This window comes from Cyprinus carpio, chromosome B5 (assembly GCF_018340385.1).
Source record: "Cyprinus carpio isolate SPL01 chromosome B5, ASM1834038v1, whole genome shotgun sequence".
In the NCBI taxonomy this organism is placed as follows: domain Eukaryota; kingdom Metazoa; phylum Chordata; class Actinopteri; order Cypriniformes; family Cyprinidae; genus Cyprinus; species Cyprinus carpio.
In genome coordinates this window covers 14,923,347-14,937,604 of record NC_056601.1, presented here as the reverse complement: position 1 = coordinate 14,937,604, position 14,258 = coordinate 14,923,347, and the positions used below count along the sequence as shown (strand labels likewise).

General features: G+C 36.2%; 1 protein-coding gene across 1 annotated transcript in view; it reads right to left on the bottom strand.

The window, feature by feature from the left end:
- tmem8b (transmembrane protein 8B) overlaps positions 1-14,258 on the bottom strand; it is a 119,628-nt gene that overhangs the window by 64,319 nt on the left and 41,051 nt on the right. The window contains exon 3 of the mRNA XM_042724576.1: positions 8,442-8,649. Coding sequence (XP_042580510.1) covers positions 8,442-8,649 — 208 coding nt within the window. The remainder of the gene's footprint in view (positions 1-8,441; positions 8,650-14,258) is intronic.

The following is a 14,258-nucleotide window of genomic DNA, read 5'->3' as shown; positions in this document are numbered from 1 at the left end:
TAAATTTAAAAAAATAAAAGGTGTCTTTTTAATCTTTTTCTGACTACTTTGAGTCTGAATACTGTGTAAAAAAATATATATATACTTAAAAAAAAAAAATTCATCAACATCATGCATCTTAGAGATGATAGATAATCACAAACAAAATCTCTTTTAAAAACAGGAAAAATAAGGATTTGTCTTCATATAATTACACTTGAAAGACTTACGAAGATATTTCTGGTTAGTGAATATAATGAGCAGCCGACGCAGTCTGGGTATTTTCAAGGGACTAAACGTTTCAGTGCACTCAAGTGATTTTGACAAAGGGACACCTTAGAAACAGCTGACTCCCTGGCCAGCTCACTGACAATGTCCCACGCAAGAAGCAAGCAAATCATCCACCATTTATTATTCGCAGCTCTCATTATGACAGTTAACATCAATATCAATATTTCAGAAGAAGCAGCTAATCAAAACCACACATTTTTCATCATTTGCTTTAATGCGTAATGCATCTAACCCCTGGAAACCTCAGAGCCTTCATAAGTAGCCCTGATAGAGGTATGTGTTTTAATGGTGGCAGAACACATTCTCATTTCATTAAGGTCTATTTGGTGGATTTGCACCACTGGGCAGGTGTCACTGCATAGACGGTTTTCTGAGTCATGTGTCGCTCATTATCTCTGGTGTATTATCAAGGTCTAATTCGCTCTCAGCTTGATTAGAAGACTCATTCATTTCAGCATGAACCGTTGTGCAAATCACTTCTGCAGCCATACACCAGAACTAAGATAGTCTCAAGGCGTCGGGTTTGTCTTCTCGGTAATAAGTGAGACATTTACATGGACACGCAAAGAACAATTCATTGATGGCTTCAATAAACCCTTTGTTTCCCCTATTACCGCAGGATTTTTCATAGACTGCTATGCAGTTTGCTTGTGCTGCCACACTACTCCTATCTATTTCTCTAATATTACGTACAGTATATACATATAAAAAATCCAGATGACTATAATATAAAAATGTGTAATGGTATCAACCAGCAGAGGCTACCAGGGAAATACTAACCAGTTACTCTAGATCTCCTGGGGTGAACTACTACATTACATTTGCTATTAGCAGTATACTGTACATTTTGAACTTCACATCCAGTGTGATGGATGAGCACCAATTTTGAAAATGTCCTTTTGATGGCCAAAATAATACAACAGAATAATATTTTAAAATATGTTTTAATATATTTATATTTAATATACTTTAAAATGTAATTTATTCCTGTGATGGCAAAGCCGAATTTTCAGCAGCCATTATCCCAGCCTTCAGTGTCTATAATAATAATATGCTTCAGAAGAATTATAATTATAATTATAAAATTATAATAAGAAGAATGCTTCAGAAATCATTCTAATATGCTGATTTGTTGCTCAAGAAACATTTACCATTGCTATTGATGTAGAAAATATTTCTGTGTAAACTGTAACTTTTTTCATGATTCTGTAAAAAACTGACATTTCAAATGAACAGCATTGATTTAAAAAAGAAGAAGTCTTTTATAACATTGTAAATGTCTTTGCTGTCACTATCAATTGCATGAATCTTTGCAGAATAAAATCTTTCTTTTCACCTTACTGACCGCAATGTTTTGAATGGTAGTGTAAATATGAAAAATAAAACTACAAGTATGAAATGGATTGAATAGATTGCCTTTGGGAGAAAACTATTCTAAAAATCTAAAATGCCTGCCAGAGGGAAGTACCTACTAAGCGAGTAAGTGTTAAGTATTAAGTGTTCTTCTGGCCATGATACAATATTTTATCCAAGATGTAATGAATAACTACTACACAATCTACATGTAAGTAAATGGAAACATCACTTTTTATCTTAAAATGTCAGGTTGGAGTTGTAGGTGGGATAATAAGGATGGAAAAGCAAAACAGCGACCATTAAATAACAAACTTGAGAAGGAGCCCCATCTGTTGTTTGTCCATGGCTGCATACATAAAGCAGGCACAGCTGGTGCTGGTGGAGGCAGACAAGGCCTTGCTTCTGTGCCCCCACCCCGCACTTTTTGCATTGTGTCTGACATGCAAGATTTGTCAACTCGTGACGCCTCTGCCTCCTTACAATTCTTCATTGATCTGATTTGATTAGGGGGGATGTTTGCAACTCATGTGCCAGCACAGACAAAAGGAAGAGAGAGAGAAAAAGATGCAAATAATTGCTTCCCTTTTCACAGCACAAATTTGGCAACTTTGAGCAACTAGTGAAATAATTAGAGCATGCGTGCAGAGCACCAAACAGTACACAGATAATAGCGGACTGTTGTTGGCATTGTGCATGTTTAATGTGGTCTCCAGCTGTGTGAGGGATAATTTCTCTGACACACTGCTCATGCAGAACCATGAGGAAGAGTCCATATGGCCAATGAGAAAAAGATTCATTTATCATTTATGGTGGATCACAGTGGACTCCAAACATGTGTTTGGTAATGTAACTAACATGCTAGTCAAAAAAATAAAAAATACTTGAGAATGAACCCGCAGCATATATGGCACCAAGGCATTTGAGCGTATCATTTGTGAAGGAACAGAACTGCAGGGATCCACAGTCTTATTACTGGTTACGCCTGGTGTTCCCCCGCACATCTCCCACAATTCTCCACTTCTGCTCTGTGCTCTAGCTCCCAAGTCCAGAAATAAATCAGTAACGACATAAAAGTCCAGTTTTCATACTTCAATCAACAGCTGGGTGCTTGTATAGCTACCACTTTTCACTTTGCATTCACAATATAGAATTGACAATAATGATCAAATTTAAAAATTGAAATATATATATATTGTGTTAACAATACACACATAATAATATCATTAATAATCCAGGCTAGTAACTCTCTAGTAGACACTTGTAAATAGTAGGTGATGGTTTTACACCTTAATGCTGGTTGGCACTCATCATAAAACAGAAAACAGCAGATGATGTAGTGTGTGGTGACTACTGGCTCTCAAAATCATGACAGATGAAAATGATACACTCTACCTGCACCCAAAAAAGTTATAGCTTATCAGTGTGGGAGTTTTTGGATTCCATTAAAAAAAAAAAAAAAAAAAAAAGATGAGGTGTTAAGACACCCCAGTCTGCAGGGTGTGCCTATCAACAGCAAGCTATTTTCGTATTATGGTTACAAACTCTCTCCACCTCCCTACAGTCATATTTCCAGCTTGATTTTTGGCAAAAAAGAGAAAAAACTAAATAAACAAAGCTAAAAATGAATTTGACTGATATCATTATTTATTTCTTCCATATTTCAATAGACATTATGATAATACTTTAATTACTTGACTTCTTTTGGCCATAATAATCGTGTGGTAAAAAACTGATATTGTGACAGCCCTATAATTAGATTTTAAAAAATTATTTGTCAAAAGACAGGATACTATCAGAAAGGTAAAGCTCAGATCTGTTTACAGAAAATGCAATTACATTAAAGGGACAGTTCAGAAAAGTTTGAAAAGTGTTTCAAGGTTGTTGTTTTTTTTCATACAATGAAACTCAAATGTCAACACAACACTGACTTGTCCACTGTCATTCGTTATATGCATGAGGGTGCTAAATGATAAGTATGAAGTTTCCCCATCATTGTTGTCAAAGAATTGAATATAAAAATAATTACAGTACCGTTTCAAACTATTTGCAACCTCAAATACATTGATTGTGTGTCAAAACCAGATTATTTACACTTTTCAGGGCAGTCAACCTATGAATACCTTGTAGTCTGAGTGTATTAAACTGGCAAGCTTGGGATTTTACCATTTTAAAAAAATCCACACCTCACCATTAACCAACTGAGTAAAGTCATAGATCATTATCTGATTAAAATGGCTGACCTTCTCCTCCTCCCTAACAAACACTGTCTACAGTATAAGGCAAGGCAAGGCAAGTTTATTTATATAGCACATTTCATACACAATGGTAATTCAAAGTGCTTTACATAAAAGAAAGTAAAATAATCATTAAAAAAATAATCACAACAATAAAACAAGGAATTTAAAAAATTGAAAATGATTTAACCCTAGTAAATGGGTGTGCAATATAGTGAATTTCATTAAATAAGAACAATTGCATCTATTGACCTAGCACACCTTAATAACACAGAAAATCTAGAATGTGTTTTGGCCTGTTCACGATCTTTAAAACAAATTCAATACAGAGATAAACAGCCACAAAACTGACTGCCCCCCTCCCCACTTGTGTAGACCTTACCCCAAAACAACAAAGATGCACTGAACGATAACATATCTCCAAGTGCTGACAGTTTCCAATTAGTTTATTGATTTACTCCGAGAGTTTAGTTAGTGCAAGGCAAACTGTCAGGGTGCTCAGCTTCTGGTCGCTGCTTATCCACTGTGGCAGCTTCATCCAGCAGAGACGGCCGGCTGATCTTTACTACGTGCTTGACTCATACTCACCCCCCTTCTTTCCTCATTCCTTTCCTCCCTCTCTCTTTCTCTCTTCCTCTCTCTACAATTGGCCATCTGCTTGTGTGACTGTGCGCCTGCAGAGCAGGGTCCGGCTGCTCCCTGATTAGCCTCACAGACACTGTGGAGCTCATCAGCTGAGAGAACAGACATGCACTTTGCTGTGGGCCGCTGCAGCATCGCTCTGCTGAGATTCACCTCTGTGCACCATGTGCACGGAGCTTCAGTCCAGCAAGCTGTTACTTGACAGTCAGCTACAGGCTTGTACCTGGGTCGTAGCAGTTTGCGATCATGATGTGAATTTCAAGGGATTTTAAGAATTTAAGAATTTTACTTGCTGTACAAGACATCCATTAAGTTACAATAATAATAACAACAAACGCTTGTGACTTACTGTAACAATTGTTACATTCTTCAAATCTCATCTTATTTACATAATATTATTTATCAGTTCCAAAGGTTCACAGCAATGTAAACTCAGTCTCTATAATTATTAACAGTATTAATATTATTATTCATTGCTTGTGACTTAACAATTTAACAACCGTTAAATTCTTAGAATCTTATCTTGTAATTTTTATACAAAATAATAATAACAGTAGCAGTAGTAGTAGTAAATTTGCAGTTGTATTTCATTATCAACTTTCCTTGAATGTCAGAGTAAGTAGAAGGAGAGGGACCACCCATTAGAAAAATAAAAAAATTAAAAAATGCATTTGTCAATGTTGGCCATGGATATTCAGTTAAAGGCACCAATCATCTTTTTAACAGAGTTTGTTTACTCCAAAATGCCAGCCTAATTTTTTTAGCAACTTGATTTGAATAATGTTTTTTAAACAGTCCTGAGAAATGGAGAAATAATGCAGTGTCCAAAACTTATTGCTTATTGCTTATTGTACACATAAAAAACTGATGCCCAGGTAACATTACCAATTATGAGTAAATTTATGATAGTTCACTGTGCAGACAGTTTGTGGCACAATCTAACTACAAGCCCCTTCAACAAAATAAAAGTCCAATACAACATAACCCCCATTACACTACACAGAATAATAAATAAAAAATGTATTCCTCAGGGAAAGCATGGCCTCGCTTTCCACACTTCCTCCAATTACTCCACCTCAGTATGTTCAGCCATGAGCTTTTCTGCTCCACAGGTGCTGTCGTTCCCCAGGCCAACAGAAAAAAGAGGAAGCCTTCGTCGTTCCAAGCTTTGTCTCTGTCTAATTGGCTGGCACTGTGACCCTGTGGGCTCAGAGGAAAGCGGTGCCCTTAAAGCGGAGTACACCGAAGTAGAATTATTGCTCTTAATCCAGGAGAATGGCCTCCACCATGGCCAAACCTGCTGCAGTTCATTAAAGAGAAAGGCTGAAGTGTGGGCCTGGTGGCTCTGAGATAAGTAAGAGCAGCAAAGGACAAAACTCAGCTGAGGCGGACTTTTTAAGATCGTGGATGGAGATTGAGGTAATGCTATTGTGAACGTAAGAATTCCAATTAAAATGCGAGAAGTTTACTCCAATGTGAGATCCATTTAGATGCAATCCACCGCAGCCAGTGATGTTGTTTAAAATCTTAAGCAGAGAGGTCACTTGAAAATAATTAGCATGCCCTTGTGTTGTTCTAAACTAATATAACTTGCTTTCTTTCATGGAACATAAAACCATACGTTTTGATTCATTTGCTGGACGCTCTTTTCCAAGCAATTATGGGGACTAAGATTCTAAGCTTCAGAAGGATACAAAATATATATATATCAAATACGATTCTTCTGATGTAACATGATGGCTTGTTGTGAAGAACAGAGATACAAGTTCCTCAACAGTAAGCTGTTAAAAGAATCACTGAACAAGTGATAATAAGATCAGGCTGATTCACTAACGAATCATTTAGACTGATTTTGTAAACTGAATCTGATTCCTTGCAAATATCCAACTCAAAACAATTAATTGTTCACAACCTGGACAGTTCTCATGAATCTTCAACTTGTGCTCCACGGGTGGAAAAAAAAAGTCATCAGGATTTGAAGCAACATGAAGATAATTCAATTATGGCCATTTTATTTATGAGTGAACTGTTCTTTTAAAAAACAAATCTCAATAATACGTTTCACTTGCACAGTTTGAAGTTCTAGAGGCCAAAAACATACTTTGGCTATTGTTATTTTCTAATACAATTAAAGCAAGTACATAATCATATTTTAGACCTATTTTCCAGATTGTAATAGCACTTTTCTCCCATGTTACAGAACTGTCAGACATCGGCTAAATTATGCATGACAGCACAATTAAAGCAGATGTGAGTCAAACAGAGAAAACAAGTTCTCTGTATCTACATGCAAATACAAACCAGTGGAATATATCCAGTCATAACTCTGTAAGGCAGACATAGGATGAATCTTGGCATATCCAATTTTTACCAGGCGATTGTGTGGCCTGTATAATATACACCAGGAGAAAATGTAGCTGGACAGCATGTAAAGCATTTAAATTTATAATAATGCAAACATAAAAAAAATAATTCAACTCTTGATTGTGACAGTCTTGGTTCTGGTCTGAAGGTTCTGCTTATTTCTATGAAACATCTCGCAATACAAAAAAATATATTTTAGGGAAGCACTTTCATTATATTGTATTTTACCATGTAATACTTCTGAACAACAAATACATCATTTATTTGTAAGATAAATACATACTGTGAACAGAACTAGGAATGAACGAAAGAGACTTGCCCTGCATGACTTAGTTGTTCTAAATATTTTATACGAGACTAAATGCACGTTCTTTTAGTGAATTAAAATATGTAAGCTGTATATGTAAGCTGTTTATGTGAATTCAGTCTTCACTGTGAGCCAGTACATTGCATTGTGCTTCCTAGTGGACTCCCAGCAGCATGAGCTTTTTAAACACTTTCCACTGGCTGATTTTCCCTATTTAAATATTCCCTCTGGGCAGTAATACCCTTAATAAGAATACTACAACCTGCTGTATATTTGTGTTTACTGGCAGGGAGCATTATTAGGCCGTAATTTAGCCACTGCTGACATGCTATTACTTGTGCATATCTTATGATGCGTAATTGACCCCTTGTGTTTTAATATGAACTGGCTTTGTTTTTTTGGTTTTTTATTAAATACACAAAAAAAGCACTGGATGTCTATAGAAGACTCAACAACCATTTTTGAGTATAGCAAAACAGTAGCTCTGTGAACTTTCAAACGTGATGAAAATAGTTTTGGTATCAGGCAGTAATAAAGCCAGAATAAAAAGTGTATAAAAATTGTATAATCTTTTTATAAACTTTATTTCTCATAATCGATACTTAATTTCTCCAACTTATAACTTTAACTTTACATCTCACAATGTGACTACTCATTTGTTACTTTAAAACTCTCTTTAGATCTCGCAGTGTGACTTTATATCTCACAGCATGGCTTTCTAATCCTACACTTTACCTCACAATTATGTTTTTTATTCTTTACTTGGAAACATGCTTTCATCCCACAGAGACAGACGTCATACTCGGACAAGTGTGTGGTTTTCTGAACAAAAAACTAAACTAAACCAATTTAAAAAAATTAATGCACTTCTAACATGTAATATATATAAAAGAATATTCAGGGCATTATACAAAAGAAAAATGCCACTGTCTCTGAGATTACAACCCAAGCGAAATAATGAGCACTCTGACAGGAAACGCATACATAATCTCATTTGAAAAAGAAGTCTATGACAAGTTCTGAACTCACAGTGCTCACTTTTAAATTACTACCCATGAAGGCCACCCACTAACTGTGCGGAAGTGAGCAGCTTCAATTATAAATGCATAAATGGCGAGAGGAACGTACAGTACGTGCACAACCATGAACATAAGGCATTTTTCATAATCAACAAGCTTAGCTCTTGTTAAAAGCAGAAACGATTCTCTCATTTTTAGCCCTGTGATCACTAACAGCTTTACTGCTTTATCCTGTATGTTTTTACTCACCTTGACAGAGATCTTCCCCTCATCCTTTGGTAAGTGTGCAGCCAGGAACCAGTCTCCTGGGAGGGGGCTGGTGACATTGAAAACCCCTGTGGTGCGGTTGGGCAGCGTCCATGTCAAAGTGACAGCGAAGGAGCCTGGTACAATGGTGTCCTTTGGAAAACGTGTCTGGAGGGGGTTGATTACAGGTGGAGCTCCTGACCTGAAGTACCTGTAAACCAAGATGATAGTTACATTTCAAGACATACTGTGGACTCTTTCCTTGGAAGAGATCATTTATGTCCACTATATAGGAAAACTATATCACATGTGCATTTGGAGTGAAATATAATGAAACCAGTTGAGTCCATGTAGTGAGAAACACAGGGCCAGAGAGAGCTCACTGACATCAGTCCTGAATCAATTAGAATGCAGAAGATGCAACAATTTCTCACTCGATCACAAGAGAGGAAGTGGAGCATTGTGACTGATTCTAAATTATGCAGGAAGTAAATCGCAAACAAATATTCCAACATTTAACTTCATCGTTAACGTTTTGAGCAATGGTTACAAATTTAGGAAGCACTGATTTGGAACAGCGCCTCGACTAGGCTGCAATTACAAGTAAAGGAGAGAAGAATGAAAGAGATGAAAATCATTCAATTACATCAGACTCATTTTCAACACAAAACCGCAATGTGCTTCTCATCATTTCGACATGGGAGCACAAGGCCATGAAAGTAAAGAGTCTTCCCTCAGTCTCTAGCCTGTCAGTCACAGACAGACAGTAGGAGCCTGCAACAAATCATGCCATGACACTTTTTCTAAAAGTCTTCACTGTCTGCAATTATTTTTGCTCAATGCACTGCTTTGTGTCTCCTGTAGTTTGTCAGTCACAACCCTGACAATCCTTGTGTGGAAAAAAGCCCCTTCATGAAGGGTTTCACAACAAAGAATATCAATTACTCTTTTATTCTCAATATTTCTCATTTTCAGAGGTAAAAAATGGCTTTGTGAAAAATGGCAAAAGACAGCACAACCACATAGAGTCTCAATAATTCAGACATATCCATGATGAATACTGATATTGCATTCATCACAGACACATTTTAAATGTTCACGTATGGATTTATCTTCATAACTGTGCACAGCTAGCTAAACACCCACCAAAAGAAGAATATAACACCTGGAGAAAGCTGTTTGTTTCCCGTTGCTCAGGTAGTGCAGCACCCTCCGGAAATGTGCCTTTTGAAATCTGGGTCAATGATGTGATGCTCACTTTATGTCCTAGCTATTAATCCACAAAAAAATTATATATACTGTATATAATAAAGGCATATATACAATGACTTGAATACACCTTACTTAATTAAAAAATATATAATAATTAATATTCATTTGGATAGTCTTTCATGGAAAGACAATATCTTATAAAAATGTCACTTGTATGTCTACAAAACAGGAAATTATATTGTAGAAAGGTAAATAATACCTTTTACCCTTACAGATACAAAAACAAACAAAAAAATAAATAAATAAGTAAATAAACTACCTCAACAAAAACACATAAACCCCTTTATATTTAAAATATCAGAAAATCTCACCAGCTAAAACTGATTTCTTGTCTATACATTATAAGTACCTTTAAGGAGGCAATCTACTGCTGTTGCATAGCAGTAGTAGTCCAGTTCCTATCTACTAAACCTGTCAAGAAAATGTTTTGATAATATATTTTGACAATTACAAATTGACAATTACACAAATTCTCCCATTTTTCTTTGAATGGCCTTATAATGTCTTCGGATTTCTTTGTGTGTTTCTCCTTCATGAAACAGACATGCAATCTTCAGAGATGGTCATGCTAACCAAGAGGTCCTGGATCCTTGACAGGTAATAACTCAAAGTACTTCTGCTAGAGCTCAGCAGGGTTATTAGATAAGTCATCCTGCCCTTCTTGTACTCTGAGCTAGCATACCTAAAACATGCCCCATCATTCAGGGTCTTATTCTAAGACGGAGACCCCATACTGCTTACGCTGTTGAAGCACAAGCTTGTATCCAGCACTTTCAGACAGATGTTTTCAGCACTGGATAATGATTTTATCTGGGTTGTGTTTTGCACTGAGCCATGAACATTTTTCTTTGAGGCTGCAGTGGCAGCTCCAGATTTGTACTAAGAGTTCTGAGGGAGTGTTCAAACTATAAAGACATCTGTGCAGGTAATATGAACACACTGCACAGACTGTCAGCTATGGTGCTAGGTTATTTTTTTAGCAATGTTAAACTTTAACTTCACCCAAAATGCTGTCATCTGATATGGGTTTGGTTCCTCATCAGAACAGATTTGGAGAAATTTAGCATTGCATCACTTGCTCACCAGTGGATCCTCTGCAGTGAATGGGTGCCATCAGAATGAGAGGCCAAATAGATGAGAAAAACATCACAATAGTCCACAAGTAATCCTAGTTCATCAGTTAATGTATTTTGGCCAGAAGTGATAAAGTTAAAGCACCTTTATGATGGAAATGTTTATTAAAAACATGCAGCTTTTTCTTCACAAGATGTTAACTGAAGGACTACAGTCATGCTGTGGATTATTGTGACGTTTTATCAGTTGTTGAATTCTCCTTCTGACGGCACCCATTCACTCCAGACAATCCACTGGTGAGCAAGTAAAGAAACAAACTCATCTACATCTTGAAAGATGTGAGGGTGAGTAAATACATCCTTTGATTTCCAAATCGAGGGAACGAATTAGTAAATCGAGCGCACAATTTATAAATCAAGTGAACAAAATAGTAAATCGAGGGAACGCAATAGTAATCATTTGCACGCTTTAGTACATTGAGGGAATGAATTAGTAAATCGTGCGCACGATTTAGCCTACTATATTTTCCTGCATGCCATGTGTGGGGCTCCGTACATAACTTATATAACAATATAAACTAAAATGTATAAAATCCTGCTAAATTCATGTTTCCAAATTAATTCGTTCTTTTACAATATATTAAGTAATTTGTTTCAATGTATGCGTCTTGTAATGTTAAAAATAAGTTAGCAGTAAAACATTGTTGTTATTGATTCTAAGTAATGATTCAAATCTAATAAATATCTTTTAACAGTCTGAACGTTATTGTAAAGTGTTACCAATTTTATTCTTCATTTTCTTATAATCTGCAATGCCAACTTTGAGTATGGTGCAATATTGTGACACAGGAATTACATACACATACATAAATGACCACAGCAAAAGACACTCTTTTTTTTTCGAATTAACTTAGCATGTACTGTAAATGAGCATTTCCCTGGGACTGAATGAATCTACCCCATAAGGTTACCATGCATCCTTAATGCTCTTATCCATACAGTTCAAATACTTAAGCTCACACAAGGTGAAAAAAAACATGCCATATAAAATATGCATGCCATATGCAATTTTTTGCTCCAAAGGTCTGGCTTCATTACCCTTTGCAGAGCATGCAGTGCTCTGTTGTGCCCCAATTAGTTATACATCCATACATGTTAGCAAATCACATCCAAACATATTACTGCCAGGCTCATCAAAGCAATACAGAGCTGTCCTAAGATCAGAGTCCAAGCTGTATGTAAACTGGCCCTTCAGCAAACAGATCATAATAATCAGATCAACATGCTCTTGTAGTCAGTGCATTTCCTCACAGTGTTTAAGGTCACACTGTATTAATCTCTAGTTGTCAATTAGGCTGGAGAGAGTTTGAAACAAGGTGAAAACAAGGTTTGGTAATTAACACAAGGCAAGTTTGGCTACAAAAATAACACAAATGAGCACTCACAAAAGCTGGGAGACAAAGATAAGAAGGACATTAATTGGTATTATGAATGTCAATCCATTAAAACAAATGTAATCAAGTAAACATGATATGATGATTAATCTTGCAAATTAATTGCAAATAATTACATTTATTAATATTTTCAGAGAAAAGATCCTACATGAAGGTAATTTGAAGATACTGTAAGTAAGTATGTGTACATGTACATATTCAGTAATACAGTATATTTTGGAAATGATTATGCACAGAATTATCACAGGCACTAAAAATACAGTGTATAAGTCTTGGTACCTTATTACCTTTTAGAACATACATTAGCTTCTTGTTCATCAAAAATTTACAACACTGTGTGTATGATGCAACAAGCCAAATGCAAATGCAACTTCATTCTAAAGAAAAGAAAAAATACTCTGGTTAACCTGGTACATAACACAACTATACCTTTCCAACACTCAGTTTGTCACAGAGAATAAAGTAAGTCAAACAATATTTATGTTTTTAAACATTTAATCTGGACTAAAGCATGCCAGCCCAGAGAAGATATCTAGGTTAAGTCCACTGCACTATTGTTTTATTGGTTGAGGATATTTTCAATACGGTGGTAAAAGCTTAAAGGATTATAATGTGATATGAAAAGCAGATATGTAACATGCCCTAAGCATTAAATAGATATCAGTTAGATGTTTTTTGAACTCAATATATTGTTTTTTTTTTATCTTTAAACATGGGTTCAATCAAATGCATCTCATTCAACTCATCAGCTTGATATTAGAGACTCCAGAACCAGAAATGAGTGCGTCAGAGAAAGGAGGCATTTAAAATGTGCACACTTGGGGATACTACATGTAAGTAATGACCACTGATGTGTCAGGTGCTTTTTTTGCAAGAATAAATAGTTTAAAACTTTTTATAATTGAATGTAAAAAATGAACATGCTAAATTGACAGCCCTAATTATTATTTGTTGTTGCCTCATCTTGTTTTCAGCACCATGGACAGCAGACGAACAGAAAGACAAATGAAGCATACCATAACATTTAGTTATAGAGTTCTGCTGGGAGGCAGGTCTAAAACCTTGATATTAATATACTCCAGATATCAAGGCTTTACGTCAGTGTTGCTGGTATATAGCAGGAGTAGTTTACATTTAGGCCATATGTCCAATCTTTTCTTTGCCAGCTGAAAATGCCAGGCACTCTTTTGAAAACACCCAGCTGCGGCGCTTGAGAGCACTTTGAAGGCGAAGTGCTTAGTTACACCCATGAATGGAAACCACTAATATTTAGCTATTATTTCTCCATTGGTGTTCAGTCATTGTACAAGTAGAATGTGACGGTTGGTGATATTTGCCCCGTCCCTCCTCCACTGTGAATGGATGGCTGGGTAAAAGTTTTACCTACACAGCCTTAGTCCTTAAAACAGACTTTGTTCTGCATGTAACTTGTGGTAAACTTTGAGGTTAAAATGAAAAATTTGACATGCAGCCTTTGTGTTTTTGTCACTCATCTCCTAGTTTATGTCTTGATTAGGTCTGTTGACAATCTCATCCCCTAGATCCTGCATTATGCAAATGAATGGCATAAATCTTGCTGTTCTTGTTCTTGTATTTGTCTAAACAAACAGGCATGAAATGCAGATTGAGTGCTGAAGACTAATTGAGGTGAGGTGATTTCCATCATTGTTTTGCTGTCTCGCATTACCATGCCTTGTGCATTGAGTGCCTGGTCCCTCAGCGAGCATGTGAGATGAATTAGATCTTAAGATCATTAATGTGCATGACACTCGCTGTCTTATTATTGATGAGGGAGAGATAAAGCAAAGACTCCAGGCTTCAGCCAGGAGGCCAGACACAAACAGACTGGAGAATCACATCTGTGACCTCAATTATAATGTGAATCCGAACATTACATCACTTATCCCTAAAACCCACATTGCACATTGATTATCTGATGTGGTGTGTCAGTTCCACATAAGAAGACTTCCCAAAAGCATTGGTTTGATGTTTGAAGGATGATCCAATGGAAAGGGACTGCT